An 18,496-nucleotide genomic window follows, 5' to 3' on the forward strand; every position below is an offset into this window, starting at 1 on the left:
AACTCCAACCCACCGAACAAATCCCAAGCTAACAGATAATTCTATTTCTCCCCAAAAGACGGCCGATGTGCAGAGCTGGCTGCCATGGGTGTAGGTGGAGGTCTTACCTTCTCCATCCTTCTGTTTGTTACGTTCTTTTGATTGAAGACCTTGTGCCATCTTCCCGCCTAGAAGGGAGCCCTAGAGCTTCCCTGGGACCCTCCGCTCCTTTTCCCAGGTCTGATGGCTTCAGCTATGGTTTGGGAGATGAACGGATATGATTGAGCCCCCTGTGGATGCAGCAGGTGTCACCAGTGCCAGTACGTGCCGTGCATGTGTATGTATAGGGTGCGGGTTGTGCATGGGAGTGTGGTATTTAGACCACATTAATGAGCCTACAGGAGAGCGGGGAAAATGGATCATTTATGGTTACGATCTGGCTACTGTCAAAATACCGTGTTATTTTGATGGTTGCTTTGTCTTTGCTCTCCAAGCAATATGAAGGTAGTTTCTTAGCAACAAAACTGTGTTCGCAAACAACAGTAGTGAAAAACAACCCCCCAGAAGAAGTGAAGGCGGCCCCGAGAGCAGCGTTGCCCTGTGTCTCCTGGCCATGCCGCATCTGTAAATTAGATGAAGAATGTCTTCACAGGCTGCAGGTGCTTGACCATGGTCGTGGTCGCCCCTGTGGCAAGGAGCTTGGGATGCATTCGTTGTCCCTTTTGCAGATGTGTAAACTGAGGCGACTGGAAGGGGAAGAGTGTCCTGGAATGGCCCTTAGGTGACATGGGGGAGGGTTTGAGCTTCTGCTGGGTGATGTTTGCCACATGTTGGCTGGCAGGCACCAGGTTGGACCACTCTTAGCCAACGTCTTCTCTAGGGTCTTGTCTCTGCCTCACATGGATCCCAGAAGGAGGGCGGGAGGGAGCTGCCTGCAAACGATTTTGGCAGAGGTTTTTCCGTACAATTTGGAGTGTCTCTCCTTTGAAGGCGGCTCTGGGCCTGGTGTCTGTGCTGACGTTGGAGTCCGTGAGAGCAAGCGGTTCCTCCAGCCAAGTATCTGCCAGGCTGTGTCGGGAGAACTTTTATCATTTCTGTCACAGACATCACAACTCGCTTGTCTTACCATACATCTTCCTAAATGTGACAGAATATTCAGCTGTTATTAATTGAATACTCTCTAATTTAACTGCTTAGCAGGAGGGAGAGCGACTGGTTTGTCTCAGCACGGAGAGCTGCCATCAGGCGTGCTGGAGGTTTTGGAGTGCGAAAGGGTGGCTTGGGGAGAAAAATGGAATTTTTGGACTAGTTAGCATGGGCGGGGGGGGGGGGCTGCATGGGCCTGATCCTGCCAGGGAAGAGCTCCAGCATCTGCCGTGGCTTCTGGTCCTAGAAAAGGGGGCTAAGCCCAGGCTGGAGACGCTGAGGACATCACTGCCTCTCCATCCCATACCAGCACTACCTCCTGGGGATGGAGAGAAAGGGACACCATGGGAACGTGGCCAGGAGCCAGTGAGACTCCCCAGGTGCCTGGGAGGGAAGGGTGGCTTGGGCAGGTTTGTCACCACCTCCATCCAGGTGCCCACAGGTGGCACCTGTGATGAGTGAATCCCTTCTTCTGTGCTGAGGTGCTGGAAGCAAAGTTCAGCCCCTTCAGTGGGCTCCTGGCCTGAATTTTGATGCCCATCATGGCTTGTTTGTCCCCTTGACCTCTGGCTAATCCCAGTTCTTGCTCTTTGTCTTCCTCCTCCTCCTGTTCCACATCCAACTAGAGAAGCTCCAGAGATGTCCTGCATGCAGATGGGTTGTTATCATATGGTTGTTGAGGACCTCTCGGCTTCTTCGGAGGTTGCAAGAGGTCAGCTCTCCTCGCTCCCACCTATGGGGCAGCATCAGGAAGTACATGGGACCGTCCTCTCCAGCCACCTCAGCCCCATCCCCACTTGTACACGTGTGTGCTTGCATCTCTCTGCTGCTCTCCTAGAAAGTTCAAACACAGAGTCAAGTTTATTGTTTCTATCTCGTTTATTTTAAGTATAGTTTTACACTTTATTATATGCTGTGACATCTTAAATGGAGCCTGTCACTCCATCTTGACTACTGCTAGGGGCTACAGCCACTTACTGTGTCAGGCTTTTCGGCAGCCCTGATTAACGATATCAAAACGAATGGATCCCTGCGCAGGCACAAGCACGAAAATCAAGAGGGGATTTGCATATTCAAATTACGCATGGCATCGAAAGGCTACAGCTCGTGCAAGCATTGCACCGACACACCCCATGGATGCACATGTGTGCTGCCACACATCCTTCCATACGGGACCTGTGCGTGTCGGTAAGGTTCATGCACACCTACATCTGTTTATTTAGGATCTTCAGCCAAGTGAACAAAGCCTTGCCCTTTTTCCCCAGAGATTTTTCATCTCTCCGGACAATAGATCAATTAAGATTGCTAAATGGAATTTAAATATTATTTTCTTTCCTTGTGAGCCTGGTGGGATGTGTTGCAGAATTACCCATGCAAATGCTTTTTTTTTTCCCTGAAAGTAACGTTTTGTTAGGTTAATTCATGCACTGGAAAAACAAACTTTCTGTTCTTCCAGTCCAATCTCCACTTACAAGTCAGGTTTTTGTAACCCTGTCATTAAAATGCGAGGTAGCCTACAGTAATTTGAATATTTCATTCTGCCGGCTGCTAATGCACTCTGCATTACAGATGGTACTTGCTCCATCCTTCTGGACTGGGTTCAATTATAAATGAAAGTAGGGAGCTGAGATTTGTCTTTTTGTCTCTGCTTAGTTGGAATAACACAATAAAGCTTGATGGGTAGGAATTCCTCAAGCTGCCTCCTCTTTGCCTGCGACGTCTCCCGTGTAGCTTTCTCCTCCCGATAGTGGAGGCTATTTGCCTTTCAAGTCGAGCCTGGAGTATTTGGGTTGGCAATGGTGGGGGTTTTCACAAGTCATTCTTGGCTCAGATGCGTTGTATCCACTTTTTGGAAGGGCTCGGTTCAATCCTTCTCTTTCTCTCTGTTTATGTGCTGTCTCTGCATCCCCTTTTATGTCCCAGGCAGGGAGCAGTGGTAGGAGAAACCTGCTTGAGCAGGGAAGGAGGGTGCTGCATAGCTTTTGTGATGGTGGGGGCACTGCTGCAATGCTGGGGACATCTTCCCCTCACACTGTATCCCCTCCTAAACTGAGACAGGGAGGACAAGATGGTCTTCACCTGAGGAGAAGCGATGAGGATGCAGAGCAGCCCTCCTCCATCCCAGGGTTCTGTCGTGGGCTCTTCCCCAAGCCCCTGTGTATAACAAGGCCCCTGGAGATCCAAAGAAAACATTTACCTCTGCTTCGTGATTAACAAAAAGGGGGGTCGCGAGCCTATAGCCCAGCTGCGTGGGGCTCTCTATTACATACAGATGCCTTTTGCAAGCTCCTTCCCTGTTCCCAGCCGGCAAAAGCAATATTGCCGAGGGAGTCGGAAGAGGTGAGGGCAAGGCTTTCAATTTGGTTTTACATTTACAAGGACCAGATGGCCTCACTGGAGATGATCTTTGATCTGGGGTGCAGCCAGAGTCGGGCAAAGATTTCTTTTTTTGCTCCCTTTTTAATCTCCTCTCTGTTTATGGCAGGGGCCTCTCGCAGGAGCAGGGGGGAGCTGTGTGTCCGTCTGTCTGGCCAGCGTGCCCCAGGGCTGGGTGTCAGCCCCCCTCTGCCCATGGGCACAGGAGGGTGGGAAAGCCCTGAGCGGGGTTGTCCGAGGTAGAAGGCAGAGCTGGATCCCGTTACACCACCGCCCTGCGGCACAAATAGCTGCATCAACAACCTCTTGCGTGGAATATAATCAAACACACGCAAGGCACCTTGAAACAGAAATGCCACTAATTGATCTTTTTAAATTATTTTTCCCCATTTTCTCTGGTGTCTTGCACCCTTCCAGCAGTGCGGAGGTGTAGGGTCTCTCTCCTCCCCTCTTGCCTTGCCAGTTTTGGGTTTCTTTCTTCCCCGCACATGTTTTGAATGGAGCGGGAGCGAAGGCAGCCGATCCTATTTCACAAGCACTTGGACTCTTGCAGCACTCTCCCTCCTGTCCAAACAGATCGTTTACAGAAGGGGCCTCTATTTAAAGAAGGAATTGAACATTCAGAGATGGTTTTTGGCCTTAAAATACTGCCGACCGGCTGTTGCCTTTCAAAGAGTCAGGCTTTGTCTGGCACACTCGAGGACCAGGTTGACGCCGGGCTCAGTGCGATGCGAGGTGCTGAGCATTGTGCAAAAAATGTGCTCATTTATTTGCTGGAGATGATTGAATCCCAGCAAGGTTGGGTTTGAGATAGCATGCCTTAGCCATGAGAGTTTGGTGGACCATCTAAGCCTGGGAAACTTGACCTCTCTGTGGTGCTGTTAGTGGGACAAGCTTGGAAACCAAACAAATGGAAGAGGAGCTTTCACGTAGGCTTTGGTGTGATCTATGTATAACATAGAGAGAAAGACCTTCTGTGTAAGAGAGACTTGTGAGGAGTTAAGAGGAACGTTCAGTCATGAAGAGCTTCAAAAGCACACAGGAGTGACATGCATACGAGCTCCGGGGAAGAGGGCTTTTGTTCTGCCATCTAGATGACATCTGTAACACTACGAAGTGGCCCAATACTGTCCCAGTACAGGCCACCACCGAAAGCAGGTGCCTGCAGTTGTCTAGGGGCTATTGTGTTGCATTTAAATGGTGGCTACACTACATGAGTCAAGGTGGGATCTTCGATACCTTTGGTTATGGTCGCTTCTTGTGCTTTGCACTTGACATATCCTCATTGGCATATAAATTTCAGATTTTTCATGGAGAGGGCTTTGAGTTGTCTGGTGTCATGGCCAGGGGTGAGGTGGACATGGAGTGAGATGGTTTCTAATGCATCTGGAATGGGAGACCCCATCTCTCAGGGAAGAGAGAGCAGTGTCCAGCCTCCACAAGGCAGAGACCCTTGACTGCGACTGACCTCAAAGAAGACAATCACTAAGGTAGACACTTATGATCCTCTCGTACTCAGCAATCTCCCCTTTGCCAGGACAGTTGGTTCCCTACTGCAAAACCCAGCTGTGAGGTTTCATTGTGGGTAGAAGGTCCTTGCTTAGTGGTTGCTTCCTACATCTGTTCTGCTTCCCTTTTGTCTGCTTGCACCAAAAAAAAAGGATATACCGATTCTGCGGCCACCAAGCACCGAGGAGCAAGGCTGCCTTCAAGTAAACAGGAGAGGGACAAGGGCTGTGCTCAGGCCTTTGGTTGCATCAGAAGGTAACTGCTGGAAATGGGAACGTGGTTCTGGGCAGAGACTGTGCAGGAGGCAGGGAGGTCCCTTGGCAGTGGATGGAGAGGACACGGCCTTGGGGCACTCTGCAGTGGAAGGATGTTGGGTGTCTCTCCTCAGCTTTTGATAGGCTCTGTCATGGGCCTGCTCAAGAAGGGGGGAACGCTGGTGTATTTACTGCGATTGCTTGGCTCGGAGATGTGGAGCTTTGGAAAATCGAAATCCAAACCTAGCCCGTGGCAAGGCTGTGGACTTGGCAACAGAGCGGCAGCGCCGCTGGCCGGGTGATGGGCAGCAGGTACCTTCACAGTATTTAGCAAAGCCAAGTATTGAGTAAGACGTTGCCATCTCAGGAGCTCCGAGCCAGCTTTCCTTGGATGGACCCTCACGGGTCATCGTTTTTGAAGGGAATCTGAAATGCAGCTTTTCAGCTCCGGGCTCTCGCCTGGCTTTTCACCTGTGACTTTCCTGCCCCTGCTGCTTTGGGCATGGAGCAGCCGGTCGCAGGTGTCCAGGGGAGGTGACCTTTCCCGAGGAGAGCAGCCTGGAAAGGCAGCTTCCTTCAGCGGGAAAACCTCGCTTTGTTTGTTCTCGGGTTTCAGGGCTTGGCCTGGGGCGGTCGAAATGGGACCTTCGTCCTCAGAGGGGCTCTGGAGGCCCCGTCTTCTCATTAGCAGATTCAGCTCATTCAAAGGACCCTTTTCTTTTCAGCGAGGAGAATTCATATGCAAAGCGCCTCGCGGGAGCAGGAGGCTCATCCCAGCCTGGCGTTGGGGGGCGGGCTGCGGCTGGACCTGTGCTGGGAGCAATCCCAGCTTTTGTTTGCTGATTTGTTCCTGCGGGGCTTAGGGAGCTGGGATGTGTCTGCAGGTGTGCCCAACGCCAGGTCCGAGCCACCCCTTGGGGTTGGGGCCTTGCTCTGTCCCTCAGTGGCAGTTTGCTCTCTCGGTGCTGCTACATCACCCAAAGGCCGCAGGAGAAGGTGAGGACCCAGCGCAGCAGGGACAAGCCCTGTGTTTAACTGCCTGTTCTTCTCATCACAATAGCAAAATCTGATTCTTTTGCCCCGTATCATGCCCTAGGGTTGGAAAAAAATCACAAACATGCTCCAAGAAGTGTGGGAAGGGGACACGTGTGCGAGTTTGTGTTGTCCTCCTCCCCTCTGCTGCCTGTAACGCCAATTTGCCACCCCAGCCACCGGCTTTTCTGGGTGGCAGATGCTGCCGCTCTGCCGAGCCGGGCCTGCCCTGGTCAATTAGCTGGGTTACATCTTCTGCTCAAATCTGGCCCAGCTCAAACTCATCCTTTTCCTTTATATCCCGTGGCTGCTGCTCCAGGCAGCTGGAAATTGGTCCTGGATCCATCCCTGTGGGCTGGGCTGAGATGGAGGAGAGTGAGATGGAGGAGGCTGGGTGACCGCGGACAATCTCTTCCTTGCAGTGTGGTCCGTGCAGCAGGAGAATTTGAGACATGTTGGGTTTGCCTATGCAGATAAGGGATTGATTACGCTTCACAGCTGTAACTGGAGCCAGCTAATCCTACCCTGCTTAGGAAGGGGAAAACTGCTGCGGGAGATAAGCTGGTGGCAGGATTGCTCCAGCATCGCTCTTAGGCATCAGCCTGCTTCATGGCCAGACCATGAGCCTGCTCTGGGGATGTGTGGGGTACTCAGTGGAATGGGGAAGAAACCTCTGTGTGGCCAAAATTTATCCATGCTCTTTGAAGGGGTGTTTATACGAGTTTATACAAGGGAGAATGGATATAAACTGGAGAGGGGCGGATTTAGGCTAGACATAGGGAAGAATTTCTCGCTATGAGAGTGTTGAGGCTGTGGAACAGGTTGCCTGGGGAAGCTGTGGCTGCCCCATCCCTGGAGGTGTTCAAGGCCAGGTTGGATGGGGCCTTGGGCAGCCTGATCCAGTGGGAAGTGTCCTTGCCCATGGCAGCGGGGATGGAACTGAATGATCTTTAAGATCCTTTCCAACCCAAACTATTCTATGATTCTGTGAGTGCCAGTAAGGCAAGGCTGACCCCTCCACACCCAGAGTTTGGCTCCGAGGTGATGGATTGTTGGCAGAGTGTTATTAAGGAGAAGTGAAGTTGATTTGCTTAATTAGGTGCAGTTGTGAGGGTTGGCTGCTTGGTAGGACATGGTAGAGATGGGCTTGAAGCTGCTGTAAGTAGGAGAGAAGGAGGTGGTTTGCCCACCGGCTTGGGTTAGCTTGAGTTGGTTTGTTTTTAACATTTGCAAGGCCTTCCAGCCTACTTTCTGCTTCTAAACTGCCAGTGTTAAGCGATCTGCTCATGGTGCAAGAGGTTCAATCTGCTGTGGCTTGAGTGTGACCTGCCCCCAAATTTCAGATGTGAAAATTCCCACTGGGAGTTTTGCTGCGAAAGCCAGTGGGAGTTGACCACCAGCTTGCAGTGAAGCATCCATGGGTAGGCTCGTGGAGTCAGAGCTGTAAACAGATAAATAGAAAATACTTGAATTTGATCCACAGTGCTTCTTTCGACCACAACAGAGCAAACAGGACATACGGGGATGGGGTCAAAAGTTTCTGTACCTGGCTTTGTTATGAGCCATGAGCTAAACTTGTCGGTAGGAAGAAGAAATGGGGAAGGATTGGAAAGATGAGCTCATCTGTGTTCATTCAACTTCCCAGGGAGTCAACATTTCTTAGGGAATCTGGTTCCCAGTATTTAACCCAACTTTGTGCCTTATTTTTGGGAAAAGAGCTATTTTAGATAATTTTCCATTTTGGGAGGGGATTTCTTTATCCCAAATGTCTTAGTGATAATTTTCCAGACCTTCGGAGCATTTTGCTGCCATATCTTTGCTTGCTATGGCTCGCTATGGTATTTGGGCAAGGGTTAGGAGAAAACTGGTGCAGACTCTTTGCCAGTACTATGAAATAAGTGTGTCTGTTCTGAAGCTTCTGTGGCACATGCAAGCTGCGTCTCCTGAAGTGATGGAGAGCTGCTACTGGGAGCTGAGAAACTTTTTGGCATGTGATAAATTCCCTTCCAAATTACAACTTGAGAGTATTCAGACTTTTTTCTTAAATTTGAGTTGAATTCAGCAAATAATTCAAACTCACCCCAGAAAGATGTGAAGTTACTGTTTTTAAAGCAGTTTGGTTGTTTTAAAATTGACCCAAATTTTGACTTAGAAAAAGAGGAAGAGGGGAAAACGCGAACATGAAAGAGGAGTGGAAGATTTTGGTTTTGATTTAGGAAACACTTTCGATTGATGTGAATTGGTTTGTGATGCAAGTTCCCAAAACTTGCAGTGGGCAGGAGGGTGCTGGGGGAAGTGCCACTGCCCTGAGCATCTGATGCTCCTGCAGTTGGTCATGGCCTTGGTTGGGTCTCCAGTAGGGTTGTTGGCCACAGCTGCAGTTGTCCTCAGGCTAGACAGACCAGTACTCTGAAATTATTTGACTTGCTCATGTCTCTGTAGGACTGCATATCTTACCACAGTTTTCTGTAATTTACAGACTGAAGGAACACTTCTCTGCCTTTCAAAGCATCCCTCACAAAGTTGTTTGAGTACTTTGTTTGCAAACAGCCGTGATGGACCCTCTTGTGTTGGGAGAGGAGGTGGTTTTGCAAGTGTCCGAGATGGATTTGCATTGCTCATGGGTACAAGCCTTTCTCTCCGGGATTTTGGTTTGTTTTATGGCTTTATACTGTGAAAATTTGTGACAGAAACAGCCCATTGGTTTCACAGCGTTCCTCCTTTTTCTGAGAAATAAATAAAGAAATGCATGAAAAGCCATCTTGCCAGCTGAAATTTTCCGTGCCTCATCTCGCGGCAGCCTGTTTTGGAAAAACTGAGCAAAATCTGTTCATCTAGTTGTAAGTTTTGGAAAGGTTGGAGTAAGATGGGGAACTTTCATGTCAATTGTAAGAGAAAAAAGTCCCAACTTCTCTTAATTCTCACATCCTGGAAGGGTGTGAGTGTATTTGGAAATTCCAGCTCCTGTTTATCTTGGAAATAGGTATTTGTGTTTTGATGTTGATTTTCTCAGTGTTCTTATGTAAATATGGTGAAAATATCCAACTGAGGTTTAAAACTCCCTGTGATTACTTAACGTTAGAGTGTTCCACCTTGGTGGCAGAGATAGTTGATACCCATTTAAGATGGACACAGACAACATGAAGACCCAGCCAAAGGTGCTTTAGTATCTCTCACAAAGCTCCTTGAGTTTATTTATTCCATCTGAGCACAGGGTCTGAAGGTGACTTTGTGTTTAAAGAGGTCCAAGACACTGGATTTTTCCATTGTCTCTGAGGCTTGCTGTTGCAGAAGAAAGTAGGCTTCCTTTTGTGTAGGAAAAAAAAAAACAGGAATTCAGGTTGGTGCATGAGGGCTGGTGGCTTTTCTACCCGAAGGAAGTTTGGGAAGAGCAGCTCAAGCCCGTGCCATCATGGATCAGCCAAGGAAACAAGCCCCAATACTCCTGACTTGTTGGTAACTACAGGTATGAGTATGGGGATACAGCCAGCTAGCCACAAGCCACCAGATGTGTAACTGTCCTCAAATATGAGGCAGATGGAGATATTTTTGTACCAGGTTCAGTGCTGTTGGTCTTCAGTGTTAACAAATGTAGACTTGGGCTCCAGGGAGTAGTGAGATGGGCTTAAAATAAGGTGAAAGTTCCTGGGTTTGCTAGCAGGGCCACTTGCTGGCATCGCGGCTGTCCCCCTGCTTGCTGGCTCTTGTTTTAGACTTGGAGGTGTAAACCCATACATTTAAAGAAAGCTGTGAGCTCATGTGCCTCCTGACGCTGGGTCTCCATGAGCCCAGGTGAGGGTGCTTAAATTGCAAGTGGTTGGAAGGGGGCTGATTTTCAATGTGCGCTTTAAAGCCCAGCTGTGCGCTGCATGGGTCCATGCAGGAGTTTTGAGGTTCCCGAGGAGGAGCTGCCCTCTTCTGTTGCCCGTACCACACCACATGGGCACCCACCAATCCAAGAAAGGATTTGGGCAAGAACTTGTTCATGTTATGCATGGGTGAGGCGTCCATGCTTTGGTGGCAGATGAGTGCCTTGGTGGGGAAGGAGGCATCTCCATGCCGGGCATCTCAGGTTTTTTCATGGGAAAGTCACATCAAAGGACGGCTCACAGCCTGGTGGCCATGGCAGAGGAATCGTCCACATCTCTTGAAAGTCTGTTGATGGGTGGGTTGTTCCCCCCTCCCTGGTTCATCTCAGGCACAGTGGAGACAGGAAAGAAAACCCTTCGGAAAATCACAACCTAATTACTCCCATCTGCTCCGGCACTGCTTCCCATTTCTGCCTGCCAGGATGCTTGTCTCTGATGCTAAGTAGCACATTATTTTCGATAACTTGCAATCATTTACTTGAAATCTCCTTCTCCTTTAAAATGTCCCCCTGGAAAGGCAGTTCTGCGAGTTGGGAATAGGCAGAGACAATCATGGGAAAACCTATCCAGAAGCATCCTGGCATGGACAGGAGTGCACGTGCTCCTTCCATACCCATTAAAACCATGCAGTAGGTTTCTTTTTAGGGTGGGTTTCTTTAGATGTCCAGCCACTGGGACCAGCCCTTGGCTGGTGGTGTCAACAGAGCTGTGGAGGAACTACCAGCTCATGTAGTTGAAGGGGATCTTAACCATCCGGTCACAGCAAATCTATGCATTGACAGTAAAGTTGATGGAGAGTTGAGGAATGCTGGTCCCCTACAGCAAAGCCCTCCTGAGTGGCCATGCTTCATGTGGTTCACTGTGTTTGCTTCATGTGGTTCACTGTGTCTTCCTCCAAGATATCCCAATTGCATCCCTGGAGAGGCTGTTCCCACTGCTCCACCTTACTGTAGCTTCCTCCAGTGTCTTCAGCTTGGTCTTCAGCTCCCACCCCAGAAGACCTGGCTGACCCCTAAGTGGGGATGAGTGCACACACATGCAGCAAACACAAGGATGAGAGATGGTGGGGAATGCTGTACCACTGCAGGCTTCATGCCCTCGTGAGCAGATACGTCACGTGCTAAGAGTCTGGCTGGGAGAGGCCCCTGCTTCCCTCATCTCTTTAGCTTGAGGACATTGACTGCAGTAGGATAAATTGTCCTTCCTAGAAGACAGGTAAGAGTTTGGAGGTTTGAGCATCGTTTTCTGCTGTCTCTGCTGAGCCACAGTCTCCTGCTAAGCTGCTGCCATCACCCCAGTCATGTTTGATTGGCTTCGTGATGTTGTTCTGCCTTGTGTTGCCTGCATACCTCTGATCTGGCGGGTTTGGAGGGGATGGAGAGCAGGGCGGCTGAGCTGAGGCATTTTGAGTGGCCTTGGAGAAGTGGCTGTGATCTCAGCTCCTGTGCTGAGCTGACTCTCCAGGTCCCTTTGAGAAAACATTCCCAGGAAAATGGAGTACATAAGATAGGGGATGGTGGCATGGAGGGCCAGGATAAGCCTTGTACCCACCATTGTAGATTTCTTAGATGTCTTCACAGCCCCAACCATCTCCAGAGTGCGGTCCATTTTGAGGGCACGTGCCAGCTAACATGTCTGGCAAGGGCTTTTCTCCTGCCCGTGCCCCAGCCCTGGCTCTGCCCATGCATGGGGACACCAGGCACACGAGTGCCGTGGTGTGGGAAGCTGGGTATTCATCTCATCTGAGTGTGGGACTGGCTGCTCTGCAGGTGCTCCTCGGAGCTGCCCGGGTTTGTGCAAAACATCTTGGAGCATGTGAAAGCTCTGGTGACTCGGTGTAGTTTCCATCCCATGTCCGTGAATCGCAGGGCAGGCAAGGATCAGGGAGCTATTTTCAGCTTTCTCTCCTTGCTTCATTCTCCGAGGCCACCAAGCCAGCCCAGGACTTGGACAATGTCCTCTGTGGACTGTGCCTGCGATACCTTGCTCAGGAGGAAAAAGGAGCGAGCATGTGAGCTGGGAGCCATTTCCCAGCTGCTGGAATGGGTCTCTGTGACCCTGGTGGTCTCTCTGACTGGACCGCAGGCTGGTGGCTTGGCAGTCCCCAGCTGCTGCTGTGGTGACAGTGACCCTGCCATGACCACAAGCCGTGGGGCAACCACGCTTCTCCCATCTCCTCTACAGTCACCCGAGGAGCGATTCGCAGCGGCGACAAGGCGCGTGGCTCGGCTTTGCTTTTCAAATACATCCATGTATATCCACATGTGCGCATATGGATATTTATATAAAAATGCATTTTGAGGAGCGAGGGACCTCTAGCGGTGTTCGCTGCGGCCCCGGGCGCTGCCGAGCCAGCAGGAAAGCAGCCAAGGACAGAAAGTCTTGCATGAATTTTCCTCCCTCTGGCTGCCAGGCGCTATCTTTCTTTTTGTGCTTCCCTTTTATTCTTTTTTTTCCCCTCTTTTTCATCAGGAGCAGCAAATGGTGGGTCCTGGGGTCACTGGGGCATCAGCCAGAGCATATCCGCAGCCCCTCAACTCCGGCTTCTGCTGGACTACGAGGATCATCCCGCTTCATTTATTTTGTTTTAATTTGGTAGAGCCCTGTGGCCATCGGCTCCCAGGCACCATGAGTTGGGTGCTGCTGTGCCGCTCACCACAAACTCCCAGTCCCTACCTCCCGGGGGGCATTTTGGACTGTTGGGGAGCCCTGCATCCCTGGCATCCTGGCAGGAGGTGCGCTGGAGCTGGGGACTGTGCTGGGAGGATAAAAAAGGAGCCTTTAAATAATCATTTTGTCCTCTCCTCAACTGAGCGCAGCCTTCCCGGGCTAAATATGCAGCATCAGTTCTGCTTTGACATGTTGCCCTGTCCATTTATTTCCTCCCTCGCGTTATTCCGAGCAGGCAGCCATCTCCATGTGATCCCTCCGGAGTCCGGATTTCTGCTGCAGGACAGGGGTCCATGGGATGCTCGGGATGTGCCACTCAGCGGGTGCTGGTCTGTGCGTATTGCATGGTAATAAAGCTCAGGGTTACCCAGTGCTTTTCGTCGGGAAGCAGCTCTCTAAACATAAACTAATTAATCACTCGTGCCTACCTGTCAGGTCAATGATTCTGGAGATTTTTAATCTAAAAATATTTCCCTTTGAAATCCAGATGCGTCTGCTTTGGCAACTCTGCTTTTGATTTGTTTATTTGGGGTTTTTTTAATGATTTTTTTTCACCTGTGTTGCTTCCCATCTGTATTTGGGCTTTTGATGTGCTTTAATTTAGTGATTTTTTTTCTCCCCTGTAAGAATAGGAATTTATTCTCTCTTTTTTTTTTTTTTCATAGCCAGTTTCTCTCTCCCCTGCAGCCTGTCGCCTTTTCTCTTTATAAGGATTTTGGCTCCATTTCCCTCTTGTTTCAGTTTATGGACTGCAGACCCCAAGCCATTTTCTTGTCAAACCCTCTAACAGTGGAGGGAGATGCTGGACCTGTCTGCTCAGGGCTTGGCAACTAGCACCCACCTCCAAATTTGGCACCGTGCCCCCATCCCTCTGTACAGAAACGATCCTCTCTGGTGTAGAATTATTTATTATTAGCTCATCTTATTGGCAAATTCACTACTGATGGGCTTCTTTCTTTCTTTTCTTTCCACCTGACCTTCCCACCTTTGCTGGCAGCAAATGTTTTAATCACAAAAATGCCAATAAATGTTAGAGTCCTGAAAATAAGGATTTTGGAAGAGTTTGAGGCTTAAAAAAAAGCTGCTTTTAGTGATAGCCTAACCTCTCCACAGGGTATTTTACTTCAGTTTTATACTGATAACGGCTGTATCCTTCTCTAGGTTAATTTCAGAGTAAGGAGGAACATGCTCGGTACTTTTTAGCTGCTCTGGTTTTACTTTTTATTTTAACTGATTTTAGACTTCTTTTAAATCATGGGGAAAGGCGCTTATTTTTTTTTCGGGGAGGTCAGATTCATCTTGGGTATAAGCTTTGCTAAAACCCACACGACATTACCCAGTCCTGGATGTGCCCGAGCGTGTGTTTGGAGGGGGTGTGTGTGTTCACAAAGTGCTTTGAGCTCCTATGCCAGACGGGATGAGGAAATACAATTCATTCCTCTTAGGAAATCCGTTTTTTGTTCACTCATCAAGGATCTATTTTATTTATACATCTTGTGTGGGTGGGGAAATATAGGATTACATTGCTGTGTTCAAACACAGACCATGTGGGTGCATATGGGGGACTCATAAGGCACCTCCATCCTTCAGACATAGGATGCGTCCCTTTGCCAAGCCAGCCCAGAGCAGTCAGGAGGCTCTTGTGCTTTTTTTCCAGGAAAGCCCTCGCAGAAGGACTTTGACTTGAAGCAGTAATTGAGGCAGAGAGTACAAAAAAGGGAGGAAAATTCTCTCCTTGGCAAGTCACGCCAAGAGGATTGATTTATTGTCACTGTTTTTCTTACCATGGTTTAGATTTCATTGAAACAACTGGATTCTCAAAAAAAAAAAAAAAGAGATGTTTCACAAAGAGTAAAATCCATTTCATACATTTTTTTGCTTGTTTTTCCACTGGCTGGCTAAAAGCACGGCTCTGTAAGCCCTCTGTGTCTGTATTTAAAGATGGGGAAACTGAGGCACAGGTCAGCCCTGGACTTTGTATTTCTTCCACTGCTGACTGGGTCTGACAGCTGATGCAGCCAGTGCAGGATCAGATATAATTGATGTGTTAGGTGCCAGGAGAAGGACCCCCAGGAGAGCTGAGGTCTGGGCTAGATACTCCTGACCTCCCATCCCATGCTCCAACTGGGATATGGTCCCGATCACTTCTGGCAGTAAGAATGGATAAATATGTTAGGTTTTTGGTTGGTGCTGCTAGCAGTTCCCCTGCATATTTGAATACAAAGTGTGGTTTTCTGGGTTACCTCTGCGGTGAGCTCTCTCCCAGTTCTGCCCTACTTCTTCCCTGCAGGAAGGAGGGGAAGAGGCAGAGAGAGGAGCAGGGAGCTGGAGTTCCCCGTCGCTGCTAGGCTGGAAGACCCAGGAGCAGCACTTGCACTCAGAATGCTGGGATGCAGACTGCTTATTGGGCTACCCTTGGGAAGGGGAGAAAAGCTCCGCTGATGGGGACTTAGTCCCACCTGTCCAACTTGGGATGAGGATTCCCTCCCCTGAGTTAAACCCCGGGCGTAACTCAGGCTTCCCTGTCTCCTTTTTGTCTCCTCCAGTGCTGAGCATCCGGGGAGCGCAGGAAGAGGAGCCCACGGACCCCCAGCTGATGCGGTTAGACAACATGCTCCTGGCCGAGGGGGTAGCAGGCCCAGAAAAAGGAGGTGGCTCGGCTGCTGCTGCTGCCGCCGCTGCTGCATCAGGAGGAGCCGGCTCCGACAATTCAGTGGAACACTCTGACTACAGAGCCAAACTCTCCCAGATCCGGCAGATCTACCACACAGAGCTGGAGAAGTATGAGCAGGTAACAGGCTCCTTCGTGGCGGAGGGCAGGGCTGCCCGGGGGTAATGATGGGATGGTGGGAGCAGGAGCCCGATCCAGATGAGCTGGGAAAAACTACCATCCTGTGCCGAGTGCCAGATCTGGATTGGCTGGGAAGAGCTACTGTCTGGTGCCGTATGCTGGATCCAGATCGGTTGGGAAGAGCTACCATCCAGTGCTGTATGCTGGATCCGGATTGACTGGGAAGAGCTACCGTCCAGTGCCGGCTGCTCCAGTCTGGGTGTGCGCAGCCTGGATCGCTACTGACATCTATTGTTAGGAGTGTACGGGCTAATGCAAACTGTTACTTGGTGCTGAAGTGAAAATGTGCATTTTTAGGGTTGGGAGGGTTGAGGTTTTGTGCTAGGCTGTGGCGGGAGAATAGACTCAGCGTGGGTTGCCCCTTTGATGTTTGCTTTTCACTCCTCCCCTAACATCTTGCCAAAAATTGGCCCTGTGGTGAGGGAGTCCTCCCTGAGGTGCTGACCTCAGTGCATGCAGTTTTCCAAGCAAGGCTGGAATCACAGTCTTCCTTGAATATTTTTTCTGCTTGAAAAGTTCTTTTTCCAGAAAAAAAAAAATCTTTTTTTCTTGTGGAAAATGATGCTTACAGAAAAAAAAAAAAGAAAAACTATTTGGGCTATGAATGTAGCTCTTGGTAATGCTGACAATTGCATGGAAAGCTTTGCAGGCCAGCTCTCAAAACCGGTTTCTTTCAAACGGTTCCAGATGTTTTGCAGACCTCACTTTGCCGCCGCGCAGCTTGCCCTTGTGATAAATGTGGTTTTTACCCTGAGGTTGCGGTTTGTAGAGTGCGAGCCAGCAAGCATCCCTCCTTTTTGGGTGCAGGACGGGCTCTGCGGCCAGGGGCCAGGCAGGGGGTCAGATCTCTGGTTTAATGCCGTCTGCCGGTGCTAAGGGGCTGTGTGAGCCAGCCCAACCCCCATTTTACCCGGATGACTGGATGTGTGGTGGGGCTGGGGGATGGCTTGCCTTTTCAAGTGCCACGCTGGCCAAGCTGAGGCTGCTGGTCAGCATCGTCACGGTGGTGTGGAGCTGCCTTAGGTGGGTGCCCCTGCGCTGGAGCTGGAGTCAGGGTGACCAGGCAGGGTTCTGGTGTTTAGAGAAGTTGAGCGTGGTCACACCATGAAAGGCATTTTGGCAGTGTTGGAGGAGGAGGGGGTGGCTGGGCCTGAGGAGCAGTTTGAAGGGCTGACCTTTGGTGGCTGTCCTCAGCCCTTGCTTCACTCCCTTGAGGCACGGAGACAGGATAGTGTGACATGAGGGAGCCTCGGCCCTCTCACGTGGGTGCAAGTGGAGAGCATGTCAGGGCTCATTCTTCAGCCCTGAGGCTGAAGAGGCAGAGAGACCCCATGTCCTCTGCCGCCCAAGCCCAAGGAGAGACCCACGAAGGGCAGAGCCAGCAATGACCTTTCTCTGAGGGCACAGCCGGAGACAGGCTTCAGAGAAGGACCTTCAGCTCCGTCCCCCGCTTTGGGTGGAAATGTTGTTTGTTTGCTTTTCTGATTTTGTTTCTGCATCATTTGTGGTCCCCAAAGGGACACTCAGGTGAGAGAAGCCTTTACTGCAGCCCCTTCTGGTGAGATGGGCCACATCTTTCCTTATCAGCTGGTTTTGCCCTCAAATTGCTTTGCAAATAGCTGTGCTACTCCACTCCGCTATCATCACCTGGAGTCCTGCAACACCAGGGTTCAGGGTATCTTCATGCGCTTCTCTCCAGTCCCATTGTTGGTGGCTAGGGGAGCTCAGCGTCTGGCTTCTCGCGGCGTGTGGCTGCTGCTGTGACAGCACAACGCTCACCAGCAATTTTGTCTTTAATGCTCTTTATTTCACGCCAAGAGGAGACGAGCTGAAATTGCTCGGGTGTCTGGGAGCAAAGAGGCGCCCGGCTGAGAGCTCTCATAGCCGGTGCTCACCCTGGGAGGTGGGAGCTGTCAGCTGAAGCTGGTGATGGGCAATTGGAGGGGCTCTGCTGGCCTCAGCGACATCTCCCTGTTGGATCTGAGCTGTGGGTGTGGATTCAGTTTGGAAGGATACAGTGGGAGATAGTAAGTCAAGCCTGTGTTGCCAATCCACAAAATCGGTGTTTGTTTCCCCGCTAGCCCCTTTCTACCCACCATGGGGTGGCAACTGAGGATGCTGTCCCCGGAGAAGCTGGCCACATTGCAGGAATGCTAAAGGCTTCTTGAGCCATCAAGGTCCAAGTGCTGCTCTCTATCTGGTTTTCAGGGCTTAGTTCTGGGAATCAGAGGATTCTGTCGTACCCGCAAGGATCTTTATGGGGATGGGGAAGAGAGCAAGGAAGTGACCTTCATGGGGCCTCAAAATCCCTCCCCTGTGCCCTCAATTCCTCTTGCTGCCCTGTCCTCACAGCATAGCATGGGGACAGCAGGAGCAGCCAGACGGTGCTCTGCCAGCAGCAAACTAATTGGGATTATTACCTACTTGCCCTTACTTGTCAGGGCTCTTGCCTCACTCGGGCTTTAATTATTATCGTTATTTACTTCTCATCTGATGTGCTAAGAGCACGGAGCAGGGCTGTGTCTCTCTGGGAGCTGCTCCTGTGAAGCACAAGGGACACTGTAGCACATGTTGTGCTGGAGTCCAGCTGGGGTAGCAGGAGGAGGGACAGTGGCTCAAAAGGTTCGTGGTCCTCCTGAGATACATCTACAGTTCCTCCAATCACATCCAGAAAAGATATGGCTTCTTCATGCTTTACATGAGTCCTAGGGCTTTGCCTGCCCCATCTCCATGATCGCTGAGAGCAAAGAAATTGTCTCTTGCCTTTCTCAGCGTTTGTTGGCAGTCTCTGATGCCCTCTGCTTGGCAGA

General features: G+C 50.3%; 1 protein-coding gene across 3 annotated transcripts in view; it reads left to right on the top strand.

Moving 5' to 3' along the window:
- Window positions 1-18,496, top strand: part of PBX1 (PBX homeobox 1) — a 134,689-nt gene that overhangs the window by 90,099 nt on the left and 26,094 nt on the right. For all 3 annotated transcript variants that reach the window (XM_009559853.2, XM_054072778.1, XM_054072777.1), the window contains exon 3: window positions 15,382-15,626. In XM_009559853.2, coding sequence (XP_009558148.1) covers window positions 15,382-15,626 — 245 coding nt within the window. The remainder of the gene's footprint in view (window positions 1-15,381; window positions 15,627-18,496) is intronic.

This window comes from Cuculus canorus, chromosome 8 (genome assembly GCF_017976375.1).
Source record: "Cuculus canorus isolate bCucCan1 chromosome 8, bCucCan1.pri, whole genome shotgun sequence".
NCBI lineage: Eukaryota > Metazoa > Chordata > Aves > Cuculiformes > Cuculidae > Cuculus > Cuculus canorus.